This window comes from Pelodiscus sinensis, chromosome 19 (genome assembly GCF_052426305.1).
Source record: "Pelodiscus sinensis isolate ZL-2025 chromosome 19, ASM5242630v1, whole genome shotgun sequence".
NCBI lineage: Eukaryota > Metazoa > Chordata > Testudines > Trionychidae > Pelodiscus > Pelodiscus sinensis.
In genome coordinates, this window is record NC_143070.1 from 4,423,146 (window position 1) to 4,444,115 (window position 20,970).

The window sequence follows — 20,970 nt, forward strand, 5'->3', positions numbered from 1 at the left end:
CTTTAGCACACCATCCCGCCATCAGCAGGAGCTGTAAACGTGAGTCATTACTCACAAAGAGGGGACCTTGCTGGGCTCTTAGCCACAGCTTCTGGCTTCCTGGTTGCCCCCTAGCTCCATCAGAAGAATGGCCATACTGGGTCAGACCAATAGTCCATCCAGCCCAGGATCATGTCTGGTGACAGTGGCCAGTGCCAGGTGCCCCAGAGGGAGGGAACAGAACAGGGAATCTTCATGTGATCCCTCCGCTGTCGCCCCTTCTATTATTTCACATGGTATTTAGTCCTAAACTTTGCAAAGGCGGAGGAGCTAAATTCCTTAATACGTGGGAGGTGCTTGGCTGACCCCCTTGCAGTCAAAGATGCTGTTTCACACCCAGCTGTGCAGGGAGGCAAAGGGAAATCAAGTCAGGGCTTCTGCACCTCCCTGTGGGGGCGTGCCCTGGGTCAGCCTGGAAGACACTGCACCGGCCAAAAGCAGCAAGGACGACGACTTTCACAGGGGAGCTTTATTCGTCTTCACAGCTAGAAAAACCTATTTACAAGTAGTGGGCTGGATTCTCCTGTCCACTCCTGGCTGTACAGCCATGGAGACACCTGTAGAGTCAGCGCCAGATGCTGAGTGTGGTGTCAATCCAGATCAGCCCATCGACGGCGACAAGAGCCAGGGCTGGACCGGGACCCATTCGGCCCATGTGAACAGGGTCACTCCAATTCCGTGCGGGGAGTTGCCACCGATGCAGGGGGGGGGAGTGACTTCAGTTTGGCTACTCCTGATTTGCACCAGATGAGAGGGAAACTGCTGCATTCACGCCAGTGGGGTTGCTGGTTGACGCTCATTGTGACAAAGCAGGGCCAGCCCGTCTCAGTCCCGTCCTAAGGCAGGATAGGAGCTGGCGCCCCCCCCAGAGAGGAGAAAGATCCCCAGGGACTCTTCCTCTGGCAGCTGGAAAGCCGCCTCCCCTCCTCCCCCCAGTGGCATGAGCTGAAGGGTTATGGGGCATGTAACCCAGTCCTGGACCATTTGAGGATACCGGCCCCCCCCCCCCAAAGGGTACAACTTGCAGGCCTCAGTCGCACCTTGGAAGGTGCATCCCACCCCACAGCCATGGGTTCAAAGGTGACCATTCAGTGCCCCCCCCCCGCAAGGGTAAGAAAAGGGGGAGCTCCATCGTGTAACCTCTTGGCTGCTGGCAAGGCAGGGGCACAGAGATCTGCCAACGAGGTGCCCAATTTGGGGGATGACAGGCAGGGTGAGTTGCTGCGATTTAACTCCTGCCGCAGATCCACTGAACTTTGCTGTGTAACGGCCGGGCACGCAGCACAGCAGGGTCGTCTCCCCCTCCCCCTGCATCAGAGGGGGGGTCCCCTTCAGGAGCTCTGCTTCTGCCTCTTCCAAAAACGCTTGACGTCCGAGTGCCCGGCAGGGGTCACCACCATGAGGCGCTTGGCCGGGTTTTCGAAGACCAGCACGCCCAGGTCCCGGGCGTGGTTCCGCAACAGCTCGAAGTCCACCTGGGACAGGAACTGGTTGTACAGCACGCCTGCATGGGGAGGGGGCACGGGTGGGAGCAGAGGGGGAGCCAGGAGAGGGATGGATGGTGGATAAAGAGGAGGAAGGGGATAGGAAAGAGGCGGGGGAGTGGACGGATGAAACCATCAGTGGAGGAACAGATGATGGTTGGACGTAGACCAGACAGATGGGTAAGTGGGAGCGGGAAATGGATGACAAATGAGGGATGGAAGAAGGGAGATGAAGGGGAACAGGGCAAAGAGGTGGATAAAACACGGATGGACGGATGGACAAGTGGGATGAAGGGAGGGCAGAATGGGGCAGGAGGAATGAGGGATGAGTGAAGAGTAGGAAGGAGGAGGGAGAATGGGGCAGAGGTGGATGGGTGGATGGACAAGTGGGATGAAGGGGGCAGGAGGAATGAGGGATGGGTGAAGAGTAGGCAGGAGGAGGGAGAACGGGGCAGAGGTGGATGGACAAGTGGGATGAAGGGGGCAGGAGGAATGAGGGATGGGTGAAGAGTAGGCAGGAGGAGGGAGAACGGGGCAGAGGTGGATGGACAAGTGGGATGAAGGGGGCAGGAGGAATGAGGGATGGGTGAAGAGTAGGCAGGAGGAGGGAGAACGGGGCAGAGGTGGATGGACAAGTGGGATGAAGGGGGCAGGAGGAATGAGGGATGGGTGAAGAGTAGGAAGGAAGAGGGAGAACGGGGCAGGGGTGGATGGATAGATGGACAAGTGGGATGAAGGGGGCAGGAGGAATGAGGGATGAGTGAAGAGTAGGAAGGAGGAGGGAGAATGGGGCAGAGGTGGATTGACAAGTGGGATGAAGGGGGCAGGAGGAATGAGGGATGGGTGAAGAGTAGGCAGGAGGAGGGAGAACGGGGCAGAGGTGGATGGATGGATGGACAAGTGGGATGAAGGGGGCAGGAGGAATGAGGGATGGGTGAAGAGTAGGCAGGAGGAGGGAGAACGGGGCAGAGGTGGATGGGTGGATGAACAAGTGGGATGAAGGGGGCAGGAGGAATGAGGGATGGGTGAAGAGTAGGAAGGAGGAGGGAGAATGGGGCAGAGGTGGATGGACAAGTGGGATGAAGGGGGCAGGAGGAATGAGGGATGGGTGAAGAGTAGGAAGGAAGAGGGAGAACGGGGAAGGGGTGGATGGATAGATGGGACAAGTGGGATGAAGGGGGCAGGAGGAATGAGGGATGAGTGAAGAGTAGGAAGGAGGAGGGAGAATGGGGCAGAGGTGGATGGACAAGTGGGATGAAGGGGGCAGGAGGAATGAGGGATGGGTGAAGAGTAGGAAGGAAGAGGGAGAACGGGGCAGAGGTGGATGGGTGGATGGACAAGTGGGATGAAGGGGGCAGGAGGAATGAGGGATGGGTGAAGAGTAGGAAGGAAGAGGGAGAACGGGGCAGAGGTGGATGGGTGGATGGACAAGTGGGATGAAGGGGGCAGGAGGAATGAGGGATGGGTGAAGAGTAGGAAGGAGGAGGGAGAACGGGGCAGAGGTGGATGGGTGGATGGACAAGTGGGATGAAGGGGGCAGGAGGAATGAGGGATGGGTGAAGAGTAGGAAGGAGGAGGGAGAACGGGGCAGAGGTGGATGGACAAGTGGGATGAAGGGGGCAGGAGGAATGAGGGATGGGTGAAGAGTAGGCAGGAGGAGGGAGAACGGGGCAGAGGTGGATGGACAAGTGGGATGAAGGGGGCAGGAGGAATGAGGGATGGGTGAAGAGTAGGCAGGAGGAGGGAGAACGGGGCAGAGGTGGATGGACAAGTGGGATGAAGGGGGCAGGAGGAATGAGGGATGGGTGAAGAGTAGGAAGGAGGAGGGAGAACGGGGCAGAGGTGGATGGACAAGTGGGATGAAGGGGGCAGGAGGAATGAGGGATGGGTGAAGAGTAGGCAGGAGGAGGGAGAAGGGGGCAGGGGTGGATGGACAAGTGGGATGAAGGGGGCAGGAGGAATGAGGGATGGGTGAAGAGTAGGCAGGAGGAGGGAGAACGGGGCAGAGGTGGATGGACAAGTGGGATGAAGGGGGCAGGAGGAATGAGGGATGGGTGAAGAGTAGGCAGGAGGAGGGAGAACGGGGCAGAGGTGGATGGACAAGTGGGATGAAGGGGGCAGGAGGAATGAGGGAAGGGTGAAGAGTAGGCAGGAGGAGGGAGAACGGGGCAGAGGTGGATGGACAAGTGGGATGAAGGGGGCAGGAGGAATGAGGGATGGGTGAAGAGTAGGCAGGAGGAGGGAGAACGGGGCAGAGGTGGATGGGTGGATGGACAAGTGGGATGAAGGGGGCAGGAGGAATGAGGGATGGGTGAAGAGTAGGAAGGAGGAGGGAGAACGGGGCAGAGGTGGATGGACAAGTGGGATGAAGGGGGCAGGAGGAATGAGGGATGGGTGAAGAGTAGGCAGGAGGAGGGAGAACGGGGCAGAGGTGGATGGACAAGTGGGATGAAGGGGGCAGGAGGAATGAGGGATGGGTGAAGAGTAGGCAGGAGGAGGGAGAAGGGGGCAGGGGTGGATGGACAAGTGGGATGAAGGGGGCAGGAGGAATGAGGGATGGGTGAAGAGTAGGCAGGAGGAGGGAGAAGGGGGCAGAGGTGGATGGACAAGTGGGATGAAGGGTAGGTAGAATGGAGCAAAGGGAGAAAAAAACCCCATCAGATGCCACCAGGACACCGTCCCTTCCCTGGCAACCAGCTCTTCCTTTGAGACACTCACCCTCTGAGAAGCGCAACCGGTCGCGCTCCATCTCCCAGAGCCGGATCTGATCCGTGATGGTTGGGGGCAGCACCGGGGTCTGTTGAGGGGGAGCAAAGGAGGAGTCCCTCAGTAGTTACCAACCCCACCGGCGGCCAAGGGGCACCTGATTTCTCTGGGATCTGCCCCTTCCCCTCTGTCCCCTGGATCTCCGGACCCTGTCCTGTCTCTCACCCTGCCCTCCTTCACCCCTGCCTGGTCAGCGATCAGCCATTCCAGCCCTTCATCTCTGCCCTGCCTAGCTCTCTCCAGCCCCCCGGACTTAGGGAGATCCTGCCGTCAATGCTACCCAGACCAGGGCCCCCCGTCTCACCTGTCTCAGCATCACAGGGTGCGCTCGGGTCCGTAGGAAGTGAATAATCTGCAGGCGAAGGGGAAAGTGTTACGGGCTGGCACCCCCTCGAGGCCACCCACAGCTCTTCCTGCCAGCTCGGATGGTCCTTCCCCGGGACCAGGCCGTCCCCTCGGAGGGGTGAGCGCAGGGGCTGGAGACAGCGGCCGTATGGTGCATCCCCGATTCCTCCCTCCTCTAACCACTAGCCCCCACTCCTCTCCCAGAGCTGGAGACAGAACCCAGGAATCATGGCTGCCCCCTCCCCCCCCTGCTCTAACCACTAGCCCCCACTCCTCTCCCAGAGCTGGAGATAGAACCCAGGAATCATGGCTGCCCCCTCCCCCCCCCTGCTCTAACCACTAGCCCCCACTCCTCTCCCAGAGCTGGAGACAGAACCCAGGAATCATGGCTGCCCCCTGCCCCCCCCCTGCTCTAACCACTAGCCCCCACTCCTCTCCCAGAGTTGGGCACAGAACACAGGAGTCCTGCCCCCTGCCTTAGCTCTAACCACTAGACTCCACTCCTCTCCCAGAGCTGGAGACAGAACACAGGAGTCCTGCCCCCTGCCTTAGCTCTAACCACTAGACTCCACTCCTCTCCCAGAGCTAGGGACAGTACCTAGGAGTCCTGCCCCCCAGTGGGGGGTGCAGAGAAAGGAGCGGGGGTATCCAAAGCAGGAAACATTTGATCCGTTTCTCCCCCCAACAGGGCAGGCTGGGGGCTCTGTCGTTTGGGAACGGGGCCCAGGGGGGAGCCAGAACCCTCCCAGGGTCTCTCTGGTCCCACGGCCCCAGCTCCCACCTGCTCGGCCGTGATGCCGCTCGCGATGGCTTGCTGGACGCTCTCGCGGGTCACATGAGCCACCACCAGGTTGGGGAAGCGGTACAGCATCTCGCAGAACAGGGCGATGAGCGCGATCTGCAGCTCCGAGTCTGGGGGGGGGGGGGGGGGGGGGGGGGGGGGGGGGCAGGAGACACAATCAGGCCGTGGCTGTATCTAGGGAAGCCCCTCCCCCTGAAGGCGGGGCCAGCAGCACCCCATGGGAATCAGTGTCCCCCGCAGTAAGTCATCTCCCCTCGCAGCATAACCCAACCACTGATCTCCCTGCCTGTACGCACAGCGGAAAAGATCATGGAGCCGGCGTCACAGGGGGAAACTGAGCCACGGGGAAGGGCACGTGACCCTGAAGGTCCCAGAGATCTGGAAAAAGAACCCAGGAGTCCTGACGCCCAGCCCCCGACTGCTCTGACCCATTCGACCCCCAGGCTTCTCTCAGAGCAGCGTTTTCCCAGGAAGCTGGATGTTTTGCGGCTGTGCAGGAGAGATTCCAGTGCCAGCCGGCTGATGAGCACAGCGCCCCCCCCCCCCGCTAGGTTTGGGTTTCTGCTGGTGGTGCACGCGGCTCGGTGCGCAGAAAAAATTATTCCGCACGTGGATGGTAAAGATTAGTGGGAAGATTGACTCAGAGCTGGGGACAGAATCTGGCTTCTCTCTAAGCTGCATGGCCCACGAGGGAGAGAGGCCTCTTCCCCCAGCTCTGACCCCCTCTGCCCATGTGCGGCGGGGAATGGAGGCTGCCAGGAGATGGGAAGGGAGGGGTGTCCACGACTAGCCACGCGGGCGACCCCCGATCCTTGACCTCTGACCTGTGTAGGCGTAGACCCTGTAGTTGGTCTCCACGACGACAAAGCCCTGGTTGTGGGTGTCCGTGGTGGGGCCGGAGATGCCCGAGGACAAGTTAATGGCCAGGCGGGTGGGGTAGTAGCGCCGCGACTTCCTCTGCAAAGGGGGCACGGGGCGTCTGCCGGGACCCTTCTCCAGCCTGCAGCTGCGCCCTCACATGGCTCCGCCGGTGCCCGCCAGCCCCCCTCGGCTCCCTCCAGCCCCGCCGGTGCCCCTCAGTCCCCACCCGCAGCCCCGCCAGCCCCCCTCGGGCTCCCCCCAGCCCCGCCGGTGCCCCTCAGTCCCCACCCGCAGCCCCGCCAGCCCCCCTCGGCTCCCCCCAGCCCCGCCGGTGCCCCTCAGTCCCCACCCGCAGCCCCGCCAGCCCCCCTCGGGCTCCCCCCAGCCCCGCCGGTGCCCCTCAGTCCCCACCCGCAGCCCCGCCAGCCCCCCTCGGCTCCCCCCAGCCCCGCCGGTGCCCCTCAGTCCCCACCCGCAGCCCCGCCAGCCCCCCTCGGGCTCCCTCCAGCCCCGCCGGTGCCCCTCAGTCCCCACCCGCAGCCCCGCCAGCCCCCCTCGGCTCCCCCCAGCCCCGCCCCCGCCAGCCCCCCTCGGCTCCCTCCAGCCCCGCCGGTGCCCCTCAGTCCCCACCCGCAGCCCCGCCAGCCCCGCCAGCCCCCCTCGGGCTCCCTCCAGCTCCGCCGGTGCCCCTCACTCCTGACCCCCAGCCTCTGCCAGCCCCCTCCAGCTCGGCTGGTGCCCCTCACTCCCGACCCCCAGCCTCTGCCAGCCCCCTCCAGCTCGGCTGGTGCCCCTCACTCCCGACCCCCAGCCTCTGCCAGCCCCCTCCAGCTCGGCTGGTGCCCCTCACTCCCGACCCCCAGCCTCTGCCAGCCCCCTCCAGCTCGGCTGGTGCCCCTCACTCCTGACCCCCAGCCTCTGCCAGCTCCCCCAACTCAGCCGGTGCCCCTCACTCCTGACCCCCAGCCTCTGCCAGCCCCCTCCAGCTCGGCTGGTGCCCCTCACTCCTGACCCCCAGCCTCTGCCAGCTCCCCCAGCTCAGCCGGTGCCCCTCACTCCCGACCCCCAGCCTCTGCCAGCCCCCTCCAGCTCGGCTGGTGCCCCTCACTCCCGACCCCCAGCCTCTGCCAGCCCCCTCCAGCTCGGCCGGTGCCCCTCACTCCCGACCCCCAGCCTCTGCCAGCCCCCTCCAGCTCGGCCGGTGCCCCTCACTCCCGACCCCCAGCCTCTGCCAGCCCCCTCCAGCTCGGCCGGTGCCCCTCACTCCCGACCCCCAGCCTCTGCCAGCCCCCTCCAGCTCGGCTGGTGCCCCTCACTCCTGACCCCCAGCCTCTGCCAGCTCCTCCAGCTCAGCCGGTGCCCCTCACTCCTGACCCCCAGTCTCTGCCAGCTCCCCCAGCTCAGCCGGTGCCCCTCACTCCTGACCCCCAGCCTCTGCCAGCCCCCTCCAGCTCGGCTGGTGCCCCTCACTCCTGACCCCCAGCCTCTGCCAGCTCCCCCAGCTCAGCCGGTGCCCCTCACTCCTGACCCCCAGTCTCTGCCAGCCCCCTCCAGCTCGGCCGGTGCCCCTCACTCCCGACCCCCAGCCTCTGCCAGCTCCCCCACCTCAGCCGGTGCCCCTCACTCCTAACCCCCAGCCTCTGCCAGCTCCCCCAGCTCGGCCGGTGCCCCTCACTCCCGACCCCCAGCCTCGGCCAGCCCAGCCCTGGGCTCCCACTACGCCAGCTCTGCCTCCCTCCCCCTCCACATACCTTTCTCTGGAAGACCAGACCAAACTCCCGAAGGTGTTGAAGAAAATTGAGCAGCGAGTCGCTCATTCCCTCCACCGAGTAATCCTGGCAGGGGGCAAAAGGCAGGAGAGCAAAGAGGCTTTGTTTCCAGACCCAGGGATGCTCCCATTTAATCAACCCGTCCCCGTCCCCGAATCTCTGCCCTGTCTGATCCCACATGTTCCCAGCCCTGCCCCCCCGGGGGAGATGTTTCACCGCCCAACACCCCTCACCCACCTGGATTCTCTTTCCCCGTCTATTTCACGAAGCCCCCCTGCAGCAGACTTGCGTTCCGCCCGGAGTTACAGGAGGCTGGTTAGCAAAAGGAGGGGAGGCCTTAGTGGCGCAGGGCTGGAGCTCACGAGATCTGGTCTCCAATCCCCTCTCCATCACTAACTCCCTGCTGCCTCCTTCTGCTGTGCCTCAGTTTCCCCCCCTGCACAGGGGTCCCCTCTAATTGTGCCCATCCAAGTGCGGAATGCTTTTTGTTCTGTGCACCGAGGTAGGGGCGGATGTGCACCAGCGGTAGAAACAAAACCGCTCTGCTAATCACCTGGGCAGCACTGGACTCTCTCTCCTGAGTGGCCGCACAGGCGCCCGGCTTACAGGGAACACCGGTTAGAACCCAGCAGTCCTGGCTCCCAGCCCCCCTCTGCTCTCACCACCACACCCCACTGCCCTCCCCGAGCCAGAGTGAGAACCTCACGATCTTTCCCCACGAGGCTCTCGGACACCATCGTGGGGGGCTGTAAATGTGAACCACCACCAGTCTCCCCTGGGGAGCCTCGGGATAGAACCGACTCGGTTTTTCTTCTTGTGTAGCTGGGCCACATTCCAGCTGAAACAATTTGTTGAAGAAGGGAGGGGCTGGGAGCCAGGGCTCCTGGGTTCTATCATTGGCTCTCGGAGAGGACGTGGGGTCTAGTGGTTAGAGCAGGTGAGGGCATTCGGAGTCAGGACTCCTGGGTTCTATCATTGGCTCTGGGCGAGGACGTGGGGTCTAGTGGTTAGAGCAGGAGAGGGGCATTCGGAGTCAGGACTCCTGGGTTCTATCATTGGCTCTGGGCGAGGACGTGGGGTCTAGTGGTTAGAGCAGGAGAGGGGCATTCGGAGTCAGGACTCCTGGGTTCTATCATTGGCTCTGGGCGAGGACGTGGGGTCTAGTGGTTAGAGCAGGTGAGGGGCATTCGGAGTCAGGACTCCTGGGTTCTATCATTGGCTCTGGGAGAGGACGTGGGGTCCAGTGGTTAGAGCAGGGAGAGGACAGGGGGCTGGAAACCAGGACTCCTGGGATCTATCATTGGCTCAGAGAGGAAGTGGAGGTCCAGTGGTTAGAGCGAGGATGGGGGGGGGGGGGGAGAGCCAGGACTCCTGGGTTCTAACACCTGCTGTGGGAGGGCAGTGGGTCCCAGTGGTTAGAGCGGCCGGCATTCCCAGCCTTACCTTGCCCAGGGAGGAGAAGCTGAGCTGGAAGAGGAAGGACAGGATCTCTACTAGGTCCATGCCTCGGGTCTGCGGGGGAGACGGAGGGGTTAAAACAGCCTGTGGGGAGGGGGTGCAAGAGGCAGAGCGGCTGGGAAGGGGGCGGGGGAAGGGGACTGTCCCAGCAGCAGACAACACAGGGAGGCAGTAAGGGGATTGGGGGGAAGTGACCGAGGGGGCCAGGGCCCGGGGCGGGCGAGATCTCACCTCGGCGGACTGCAGATACTGCAGCATGAAATACCAGAGCTGGGAGGACGTGTCCAGCAGCAGGAACTGGAAGCCGGCGGAGGTGATGCAGGGGGGCTCTCCGGGCTCACTGCTGTGGGGGGGAAGAGACAGAGGGTCAGGACTCAGCCCCAGCGTTCCCTATAAGCCACGCGCTCAGGCGGCCACCCCGGAGAGATTCCAGTGCCGCCACACGGCTCAGTAGAGTGGCCGCAGCCTCCCACAGTCGTCAGCAGGTGTTTCTGTGCATGGTGCACATCCGTAGAGGCTTTGGTGCACAGAAAAATTATTCCACACATGGATGGAAAAAATCAGAGGGAATACTGCTCAGCACCCCTCAGACTGCAGGCTGGGGCACCAAAGGGAAACTGGGGAGTCAGTGAAGGGAAGGGATGCGGGTCCCCCCAGCCCTGGATGAGAGCTGACGCCCCCTATGCCTCCACTCACCTCTTCATCAGCCCGGCTTGGATGAGGAGCTGGGCTAGATCCTGGCTGACCGCGGCGCTGGGGGAGCCCACCATGAAATGCAGGATCACCTGGGCCGGCGGGAGACGGACACACGGACAGGTCAGCTACTAGGAAGGCTCAAGCCACACCCCATTTTTCGGCCACCAGCGGGCACTGCACCCCTCTCGCCCCTGGGCCTACTCAAAGGCACAGAGCCCACCTGGGCCCACCCCCGCAGGGCCATGTTATACTCCACCCGCCCCAGAAACGGCTGCAACCCAGCACGGGGCGAGCCATCTCTGCGCAGGGAGGCGTAGCAGCGGTTCCCCAGCCGCTCCACCCCAGAGGTGGCCGCATCTCAGTTTGTTGGGGAAAGGCAGAGGTGTAGATTGGCAGCCAGAGCTCCAGGGAAGCGGGGTCTAGTGGTTAGAGCGGGGGCGGGAGGGGAGGGGCTGGGAATCAGGGCTCGTGGGGCCCCCGGCACTCACCTCCCATCTCTCTTCGGCGTATTTATCCAGCGACGGGACGTCCCGCGCGTGCTTGTCTGGTCCCAGCTGGCTGGTGTCGTCGGACCAGGCCTTGCCGCTAGAATCAGGGGTGGGGGAGGAGACACAAAACGGGCTCACCGGGGCGGAACAGGCCGCCCGACGGCGCTGGGATCAGACAGGAGGCAAGTGTGGTCCCAGCCGGGGGGGGGGACGGGGGGGGGGGGACACCGGTGTGAACTGCAGGTGACTTATCTCCGGCTGCTTGTCCCCCCCCACCCCCCAGCCTGGTTCCCCAACTCTCTCTGCCCCCCCACCTGCTGGGCTACACAACTCCATGTGGCACAGAGACCAGATCCGATTGAGTATTCCCATCCAGCGCGGGGAGGGGAGCCTAGTGGTTACAGCAGGGCAGCTGGGTTCTGTCCCCGACTCTGGAAGGGGAGTGGGGTCTAATCAAGGGATGGGGGTCCCCCCGACAGGCAAAATACGCAGCTGCCCACGGCACCGCAAAATCTGGGGGAATTTGGCGCGTGCTGCGTACGTGGGTGTTGCGGGCTCCGGCTGCCAGCCTCACGTCCTGGCCAGCTCCGGGACAACTCCCCCAACTGCGCCCCATCCCCTAAGTCTCCCCCCACCTATTCCCCCCCACCCCTTAGTCCCATCCATCCCCCAGCTCTCCCCCCTCTCCCCTTAGTCCCCAACCCCACTCTACCCTTCACCCTGCCCCCTCCCAAGCCCTAGTCCACCCCCTAAGTCTCCCCCCACCTATTCCCCCCCACCCCTTAGTCCCATCCATCCCCCAGCCCTCCCCCCTCTCCCCGTAGTCCCCAACCCCACTCTACCCTTCACCCTGCCCTCTCCCAAGCCCTAGTCCACCCCCTAAGTCTCCCCCCACCTATTCCCCCTGCTCCCCTCCACCCCTTAGTCCCATCCATCCCCCAGCCCTCCCCCCTCTCCCCATCCCCAGCCCCCTCCCCAACCCCACTCTACCCTTCACCCTGCCCTCTCCCACCCTGCCCTCTCCCAGCCCTAGTCCACCCCCTAAGTCTCCCCCCACCTATTCCCCCTGCTCCCCTCCACCCCTTAGTCCCCAGCCCCACTCTGCCCTTCACCCTGCCCCCTCCCAAGCCCTAGTCCACCCCCTAAGTCTCCCCCCACCTATTCCCCCTGCTCCCCTCCACTCCTTAGTCCCCAACCCCACTCTGCCCTTCGCCCTGCCCCCTCCCAAACCCTAGTCCACCCCCTTCCCTCCGCCCCACTCCACCCCTTCTCCCAAGCCCCCTCTCCAGAGCGACGTGGCTCGGGGGTGGGGGTGAGCAGGAAGCCTAGTGCCAGCAGCAGGCAACCGCCCCCCCATGACTGGGGGCAGGTGGGAAGGAGGAAGGAAGTGGGCCCCCGCACACTGCACTCCACCGCCCGCCTCCAGCACGTGTGATGGGGGGGAGGGGGCAGTTCTATCCCTTCCCCCCACGCAGCCGGGAGAGCAGAGTGGGCTGGCAGGGGGTCTGTCCGCTTCCCGCCGGGGCAGGGGGGCGGGAGAGGTGTCTAACGGACCAGAGCAAGGGGGGGCTTCCCAGGCTTGACACTGACCTGTAGCCGCACGAGCAGAGCCTGGCCCCACCCCGTGCCTCAGTTTCCCCCTTGCAGGCCGCGACCACCGCTCCGGTACCCAGAGGGACCCAAAGGAGCCAGCAAGCCGGTTCCAGCCGACGGGAGGCGGGTGCCGTAGGAACACCCAGCCTCCGGACACAGCTCTGCCCGTCCCACCTCCGGCCCCGGCCTCTCACCCGCCCAGCAAGGCGACGCGCAGGTTCTCCTTGAAGACGGGGTTCAGCACCAGCCCCTGCAGGCCCCCCGGGAGCAGCTGGGTGTGCCAGAGCCGCAGCCCCAGCAAGACGTCCGAGCTCTCCTCCTGCTCCCTGCGGCGACAGCAACGTGCCGGTGAGCCGAGCACCCGCCGCCACCTCCAGGCTGCAGGGCAGGGGTCAGGAAGGGATCTAGCCAGGTGCATTATGGGGAAGCCGATGGGAAGCGCTGGGGGACTGGCTGAACTCATGGGATACGGGGGCCTTTCACCTCCAGGGACCCAGCCCCAGCTGATTTGGGGGGAAGGGGGACTTTTTCCTCTAGGGGTCGCCAACTCCGATCCAGCTCCAGCTCCAGAGCCAGGGATGGGCTGACCCAGAGGAGTGGGTCACAGAGCCTTTCCCCTCTAGGAAGCACTGGCTCTGTTCTAGCCAGGGTAGGGACCAGCAGGCGTGGGGGGCAGGGAATAGGACATGAGGCCTTTCCCCTCTAGGACACACCAACTCCAATCTAGGGCAGGGGAACTTGGTGACTGGGGGGGGTGTCCGTGGGGGATCCCAGATCAATATCTGAAGTTCCCTCTACCCTCCCTGACTCCCCCTCCACCTCCAGTTCGAGGACTCACTTGACATGTTCCTTCTTTACCCACAAGGCCACAGCTGCCTGGGGGAGGGGCTGCTCCAGGAAGAGCATCCGCATCACGTAGTTCTTAGCCAATCCCGGCAGCTCGCTGCGAAATACAAAAACTCAGAGACCAGCCCCCCCAGCGCATTCGACAGAATCCACCACTAAGCATCGCAATTAGGGTGCGTCCGGGCTAGACACGTCCTCGGGTCTGACCACAACGGGCAAGGCCAGGAGGCAGGATGCCAGGCTAGATGGGCCCATGGGTGTGATCTGGAGAGGTAGAGGAGCAGACGGGATACTGGGCTATATGGGCCCATGGGTGTGATCTGGAGTGGTAGGGGAGCAGACGGGATACCGGGCTAGATGGGCCCATGGGTGTGATCTGGAGAGATATAGGAGCAGACGGGATACCGGGCTAGATGAGCCCATGGGTGTGATCTGGAGAGGTAGAGGAGCAGACAGGATACTGGGCTATATGGGCCCATGGGTGTGATCTGGAGAGGTAGAGGAGCAGACGGGATACCGGGCTATATGGGCCCATGGGTGTGATCTGGAGTGGTAGAGGAGCAGACGGGATACCGGGCTAGAGGGGCCCATGGGTGTGATCTGGAGAGGTAGAGGAGCAGACGGGATACCGGGCTAGATGGGCCCATGGGTGTGATCTGGAGAGGTAGAGGAGCAGACGGGATACCGGGCTAGATGGGCCCATGGGTGTGATCTGGAGAGGTAGAGGAGCAGACGGGATACTGGGCTAGATGGGCCCATGGGTGTGATCTGGAGAGGTAGAGGAGCAGACGGGATACCGGGCTAGATGGGCCCATGGGTGTGATCTGGAGAGGTAGAGGAGCAGACGGGATACCGGGCTAGATGGGCTCATGGGTGTGATCTGGAGAGGTAGGGGAGTAGACGGGATACCGGGCTAGATGGGCCCATGGGTGTGATCTGGAGTGGTAGGGGAGTAGACGGGATACCGGGCTAGATGGGCCCATGGGTGTGATCTGGAGAGGTAGAGGAGCAGACGGGATACCGGGCTATATGGGCCCATGGGTGAGATCTGGAGAGGTAGAGGAGCAGACGGGATACCAGGCTAGATGGACCCATGGGTGTGATCTGGAGAGGTAGAGGAGCAGACGGGATACCAGGCTAGATGGACCCATGGGTGTGATCTGGAGAGGTAGAGGAGCAGACGGGATACCGGGCTAGATGGGCCCATGGGTGTGATCTGGAGTGGTAGGGGAGTAGACAGGCTAGATGGGCCCACTGATCTGGTATGGGATGGCAGGATAACAGGTTAGATCCAGGCCAAAAATTCCTCCATCTCTCATAATCAGCCAACAACTCTTGACACCCAACTTAAGAAACATCCCCAAGTCGCCCATCCCCATACAAGCTAGTACAGCCCAACAGGCCTGTCTAGCTCAACTGCCTCTCCCCGGGGCAAGACACCCCCTAGTGGGCAATGCTGGAACAGTCCTCCCAGGCCTCCCCTTCGCCCCCCTCACACCCAACCAGCCATCCAGGGGGGCTGGGGAGGGAGCCCACGCACCGGAACACAGCCAGGCAGGTGGCGGGATGATTGTACAGCCGATCTAGGATCCCCGGGCTCAGCCCCCGCAGGAACTCGTGCAGGTTCTTGCATTTCAACTGCACCCTCTGCAGCTTCATCACGGAGTCCATCACCTGGAAGGCAGCAGGGGAGACCATGGCAAGGGATGGTAGAAATCCATTGGTCATGGAAAACAGCCGAAAAACAAGGAGCTTGCAAGAAGGTTTATTTTCCCCCCAAAGAATTATTAGTTTTTACATTTTGGTGGGGAAAAAAACGTATGACTTAAATCTGACGGCAAATACCAGTGTCGTTTCGCCACTGCACACAACTTCCCCCTTTTGTGGTTGGTTGTTGAATGCACTTTACCTGTACACTGCACGGCATACGCTGTTAAACTGCTTCTGGCAGATAGGCATTACTCAGTGAGATACAAGGGTTTGTGTTTTAATGCCACTTCAGCCTCCGGGCGGGAGTCCTGCAAGCTATGCAAAGATCTAACAAACCTACAAACCCCCTCTCCAGCCCCTGAGTTTGGCGAGGACAAATTTCAGAGGGGTAGTAACAGGCTGTGCTCTGATGTAATGCAGCGGGGCTGGCGGATGGTGTTCGAAGGCAGAGCATTGTTGCGTGCAAAGACCAAATGGAACGAAACGAAACAAAAAGCGCGTCTGACACAGCAGGGCCACCGACCACAATAAAGACACGAAGCACCGTGAGCGGAGGGCGCCAGGGTTTCGCAACCGGAACAATGTCAAAACTGTGTTCCACCAACACCTGGGTTATGTCTACACTCGGGGCTTCTTGCGTGAGTAAGATGCAAACGAGGCTAAGCGTGGAATATCGCCGAGCCTCATTTGCATACCGAATGAGCCACCGTTTTTTTTCAGAAGAGGCTTTTGCGCAAGAAGGAGTGTCTACACAGCCCCTTCTTGCGCAAGGAAAACCCTCTTGCGCAATGCCGGTCTTCCTGAAAAGTAATAGGTGTATTCGATTTGAAGAATGTGGTGGTTTTATCATGGAAAACGAGGATCCTGGACCATGACAGAGGCAAGGTCTATGTCAGGTAACCCACCCTGACCTGCCAGGTATGCTGTCTCCCTCTACGCTCTCTCCGGTTCCCCCTGCATCTCTGGGGTCGGGGATCTGACCCCTCGCTGGGTTACTACTTTAGCCCCAGCACTCGATGATGGGAGTCACAGCAGATAAACTCCCAGGCCTGATTTCTAGAAGGGGTATTACAGGCAGTCCCCGGGTTAAGTACAAGATAGGGACTGTAGGTTTGTTCTTAAGTTGAATTTGTATGTAAGTCAGAACTGGTACATATTGTAGGGGAAACTCTAGCCAAACATTTCTCCAGAGCTCAGTTTTATTCTCCCACACCTCACTTCCCTCAGTCCTTTATTCTCAAGCTGAGGTGTCTGCTGAGAAAAGCCGCTCCGCGTCTCCCTGGTCTGCTGGGGGGGGGCGCTAGCTTCGCGTCTCCCTGGTCTGCTGGGGGGGGCGCTAGCTCCGCGTCTCCCTGGTCTGCTGGGGGGGGGGCGCTAGCTCCGTGTCTCCCTGGTCTGCTGGGGGGAAGCAGCTAGTGCGGGGTTGCCTCACCCCGTTTGTAAGTAGGGATCCGATGCAAGTCGGATCCATGTAACCCGGGGACTGCCTGTATATGCATAATGGTAGCACCCAGAGGGGCGGTACAAACTAGGGATGTTCACGTTAAAACATGTAACCGTTTAACTGATCCGCTGATGCTTATCGGTGACTTAAACGTTTAAACTCACCTGCTGGTACCCTGCTGGTGGCTGAAAGTGCACGGCAGCAGGGCCAGCAGCTGGAACTCCACCGCCAGCTGGTGGCGGGGCTGGCTGCTGGGATCCCAGGAGGTTGGGAGTATGTCTACACTACAGAGTTTGGTTGGGAAAACGGCCGTTTTCCCAAGAAACTTGAGGCAGATCCACACTGCAGTTGCGTTCTTCCACAAGACAATGGAAAGAAGAGAGGGTTTTTCCGACATTGGTAATCCTCGTTCTACGAGGGAGAAGCCTTTTTGCGAAAGATCTTTTTCGGAAAGAGGCGTGTGCGGGCGGGGAAGAGGGAGTTCTTTCGGAAGAAGAGGAAAGAGGAAAAAGCACAGGTGCCCTGGTGGCCACGCCGTCCATAGTAATCACAGCTTACATGTGAGATAGCGTCCATTCAGTGTGGACACTCTCTTTCAAAAAGCAGATGGCTTTTTCGATGCACTTCGGCAGTGCGGATGCTTTCTTTCGGAAGAAGTTTTTTCGGAAGATCTCTTCTGAAAAAAGCTTCTTCCGAAAGAAGCCTGCAGTCTAGACGTAGCCTGACCTTCTGCTGGCGACCTTTCCTGCCCTGTCACGACATCCCCTCAAATGTTTAACTGATAATTCAGTTAATGTTTCTCTCCATTTTTTAACATCCCTCATACAAACACGCAAGTCCGTCGCTCCATCTCTTCGGGGAGGCGCACTGATTTGTTAGTTTATTATCTGTCGTCCGGTAGCACCTAGGGACCCAGACATACCCTAGACCCCTCTGCTGCACAAAGAGGGCCTCTGCCCTACGGATCTGATAATCTGGGCCTAAGAGAAGAAATAGACGGGCAGGGAGCACCCAGGAACAAAACAGCGCCACTCAGCAACTCCAGCGCACCAGCAGCTAAACCGCAGCCAAATGATTAGAGGCATGGCAAAGCGGGCATATCCCATCACTTTTTTTTTTTTTTTTGGTTCACCCGATGTACGTGCCTCAGTTTCCCTCTGTGCTTTGCATTGCTGCCAAGCAGGGGCAGAATCGGAGACACAAGGAACGCCGTTGCCTGCTTGGTGTCCGGGGAGGTTGGAAGGGAGTCGTTCAAGGCCAGCATGTATCCATGGAAACCCCGATGGAAACTGGGCTGGGGTGGGGGGGAGCCAGCTTTCGAGAGAGGCCGGGCTGCTCTCAGCTGGGGCTGGGAGGGGGTCTGCATTGGAGTTCACCGCAGCTTGGCCAGAGGGATTATGTCGTAACCTTCACTGGTCCACGCTAACCTCAGGACTTTTTCCATCTCTAAACCTGCTATGGTTCACAAAGGCTGAGACGCAGTTTGGGGTCCCTGGAGAGCGCACACATCTCCACCAGGAACCTAATTGTGCAGAGCTCCCAGGGAGAAGCAGGAAGGCCTATAGGGCTGTGTCTACACTGGCATGAATTTCCGGAAATGCTCAAAATGGAATACTATTCCGTTTTCAGTTTTTCCGGAAAAGGAGCGTCTACATTGGCAGGCTGCTTTTCCGGAAAAGCCCTTTTTCCGGAAAAGCATCTGTGGCCAATGTAGACACGCTTTTCCGGAAAAGAGCCCCGATCGCCATTTTCGCGATCGGGGCTTTTTTTCCGGAAAAGACTACTGGGCTGTCTACACTGGCCCTTTTCCAGAACAGTGTTCCGGAATAAGGACTTATGCCCGAGCGGGAGCAGAATAGTTTTTCCGGAATAGCGGCTGATTTTGTACAGTAGAGCGTCGTTGCTTTTCCGGAAATTCAAGGGGCCAGTGTAGACAGCTCGCAGCTTATTCCGGAAAAGCGGCGGATTTTCCGGAATAAGTGGCCCAGTGTAGACACAGCCCGGAGGTTTGGATTCAGAGGAAAAGGGGGATCTATTGCGGGTCTGGCCCACAGACGGGGACTGATTAAAAGCTGGGGGCGTAGCACCCTGGGGTGAATCCACGGCCACACTGGGTCAGACCAAAGGTCCATCTAGCGCAGGGTCTTGTCTTCCAACAGAGACCAATGCCAGATGCCCCAGAGGGAGTGAACAGAACAGGTAATCATCAATTGATCCCTCTCCTGTGATACATTTCCAGCCTCTGACAAACACAGGCTAGACACACCATCCCTACCCATCCTAGCTAATGGAGAAGGGAATGAAGTAAGATGAAGGGGTAGCTCTGGAGACTGGGGCACAGAATGATGAGGGGTTTGGAACGGGTCCCATAGGAGGGGAGATTAATGAGACTGGGACACGTCATCTTAGAACAGAGGAGACTAAGGGGGGATAGGATAGAGGTCTGTAAAATCATGACAGGTGTGGAGAAAGCGAAGGAGGAAAAGTGATTTACTTGTTTCCATCACATAAGAACTAGGGGTGACCAAATGAAATGAACAGGCAGCAGGTTTCAAACAAAACAAAAGGAAGTTTTTCTTCACACACAGTCAACCTGTGGAACTCCTTGCCAGAGGATGTGGTGAAGACCAGGACTTCAACAGGGTTCAAAAAAAGAGCTAGATAAATTCACGGAGGACGGGAAGTGGTGCTGTCCCTGGCCTCTGTTTGTCTGGAGGTGGGCATCAGAGGAGGGATCACTTTAATGATTCCCTGATCTCTTCATGCCCGCCGGGGCACCTGGCATTGGCCGCTGTCAGAAGACAGGATAAGGCTGAATGGCCGCTCTTATTCTTCTCCCCAGCATGAGGGGCAGAAAGCACAAAGGCGAAACGTACCAAACCAATGCAAGCTGGGAACAAGGGCCGACGGGAGGGCAGAGCAGAGATCTCCAAGGGGAGGGAAAGGGTTAGGCTGCCTCCACCTCCTGTATCATAGAATCATAGAATCATAGGACTGGAAGGGACCTGGAGAGGTCATCGAGTCCAGCCCCCCGCCCTCAAGGCAGGATCAAGCTCCGTCTACACCATCCCTGACAGATGTCTATCCCATGGGTCTGCCCCCTCCCACCCCAGAGGAGCCCGTCTGCCCCCACCTATAACCCTAGGCTCTGCCCTCCCCCTCCCACCCCACAGGGCCCCCTTTCCACCCTGAAGCTCCCCTTTCTCCCCCAACCAAACCCCAACCCTCCCCCCACAGGGTCCTCTTTCTGTCCCCAGACCCCCCAACTCCTCTTTCTGCCCCCACCCATACCCCTAACCCTCCCTCCTCAGGGTCCCCGTTCTCCCCCAGGCCCCCAACTCCCCTTTCTGCCCCCACCTATACCCCTAACCCTCCCTCCTCAGGGTCCCCGTTCTCCCCCAGGCCCCCCCAACTCCCCTTTCTGCCCCCACCTATACCCCTAACCCTCCTCCCACAGGGTCCCCTTTCTGCCCCCAGCCCCCCCCAACTCCCCTTTCTGCCCCCACCTATACCCCTAACCCTCCTCCCACAGGGTCCCCTTTCTGCCCCCAGCCCCCCTTTCTGCCCCCACCTATACCCCTAACCCTCTCCCACAGGGTCCCCTTTCTGCCCCCAGCCCCCCCCCAACTCCCCTTTCTGCCCCCACCTATACCCCTAACCCTCCCCCACAGGGTCCCCTTTCTGCTCCCAGACCCCCCAACTCCCCTTTCTGCCCCACCTATACCCCTAACCCTCCCCCACAGGGTCCCCTTTCTGTCCCCAGCCCCCCCAACTCCCCTTTCTGCCCCCACCTATACCCCTAACCCTCCCCCCACAGGGTCCCCTTTCTGTCCCCAGCCCCCCCAACTCCCCTTTCTGCCCCCACCTATACCCCTAACCCTCCCCCACAGGGTCCCCTTTCTGCCCCCAGCCCCCCAACTCCCCTTTCTGCCCCCACCTATACCCCTAACCCTCCCCCCACAGGGTCCCCTTTCTGCCCCCAGACCCCCCCAACTCCCCTTTCTGCCCCCACCTATACCCCTAACCCTCCCCCACAGGGTCCCCTTTCTGCCCCCAGACCCCCCCAACTCCCCTTTCTGCCCCCACCTATACCCCTAACCCTCCCCCCACAGGGTCCCCTTTCTGCCCCCAGCCCCCCTTTCTGCCCCCACCTATACCCCTAACCCTCTCCCACAGGGTCCCCTTTCTGCCCCCAGCCCCCCTTTCTGCCCCCACCTATACCCCTAACCCTCCCCCCACAGGGTCCCCTTTCTGCCCCCAGCCCCCCTTTCTGCCCCCACCTATACCCCTAACCCTCCCCCACAGGGTCCCCTTTCTGCCCCCAGCCCCCCTTTCTGCCCCCACCTATACCCCTAACCCTCCCCCCACAGGGTCCCCTTTCTGCCCCCAGACCCCCCAGATTCCCCTTTGTGCCCCCCACTCACACCCCTAGGATCTGCCCCCTTTGTGACTCAGCCCCCTCTGTGCCCCCCATATCCCCAGCGCTGCCCCCCCCGCCCGGGGACCCACCTTCTCTCGCTCCTGCGCAGCGGCCCCTGCCGGCTCCCTCCATCCACCTGCCCGCGGCTCCACGCGGAGACCCCCCGCGAAACTCCCCTTCCCGTCATGCAATGCGACGCCCCCTGCTCTGCGTGGCGGGGGGGGGGGGGAGGCGGATAGGAAATGAGCA

At 61.0% G+C, this 20,970-nt stretch overlaps 1 protein-coding gene across 1 annotated transcript; it reads right to left on the reverse strand.

Moving 5' to 3' along the window:
* Window positions 1-493: 493 nt before the first annotated feature.
* Window positions 494-20,954, reverse strand: GTF2H4 (general transcription factor IIH subunit 4). Its single transcript, XM_075914152.2, has 14 exons — window positions 20,811-20,954; window positions 14,688-14,821; window positions 13,140-13,244; window positions 12,496-12,627; window positions 10,709-10,805; window positions 10,221-10,309; window positions 9,756-9,867; window positions 9,510-9,578; window positions 8,049-8,132; window positions 6,261-6,393; window positions 5,416-5,546; window positions 4,594-4,641; window positions 4,242-4,320; window positions 494-1,543 (listed from the first exon to the last, which is right to left on the reverse strand). The coding sequence occupies exons 2-14, from the start codon at window positions 14,816-14,818 to the stop codon at window positions 1,371-1,373; spliced, it is 1,383 nt and encodes a 460-aa protein (XP_075770267.1). The 5' UTR covers window positions 14,819-14,821; window positions 20,811-20,954; the 3' UTR covers window positions 494-1,370.
* Window positions 20,955-20,970: the final 16 nt, after the last annotated feature.

What these genes read in the sequence shown, in the direction of transcription:
- GTF2H4 (XM_075914152.2), bottom strand. Translation starts at nt 14,818, where the DNA reads ATGGACTCCGTGATGAAGCTGCAGAGGGTGCAGTTGAAATGCAAGAAC. An exon ending in GTAAAGAAGGAACATGTCAA is followed by an intron (nt 12,628 to 13,139) that starts GTGAGTCCTCGA and finishes CTGTCGCCGCAG; the next exon opens with GGAGCAGGAGGAGAGCTCGG. An exon ending in CCGGTTGCGCTTCTCAGAGG is followed by an intron (nt 1,544 to 4,241) that starts GTGAGTGTCTCA and finishes CTCCCCATGCAG; the next exon opens with GCGTGCTGTACAACCAGTTC.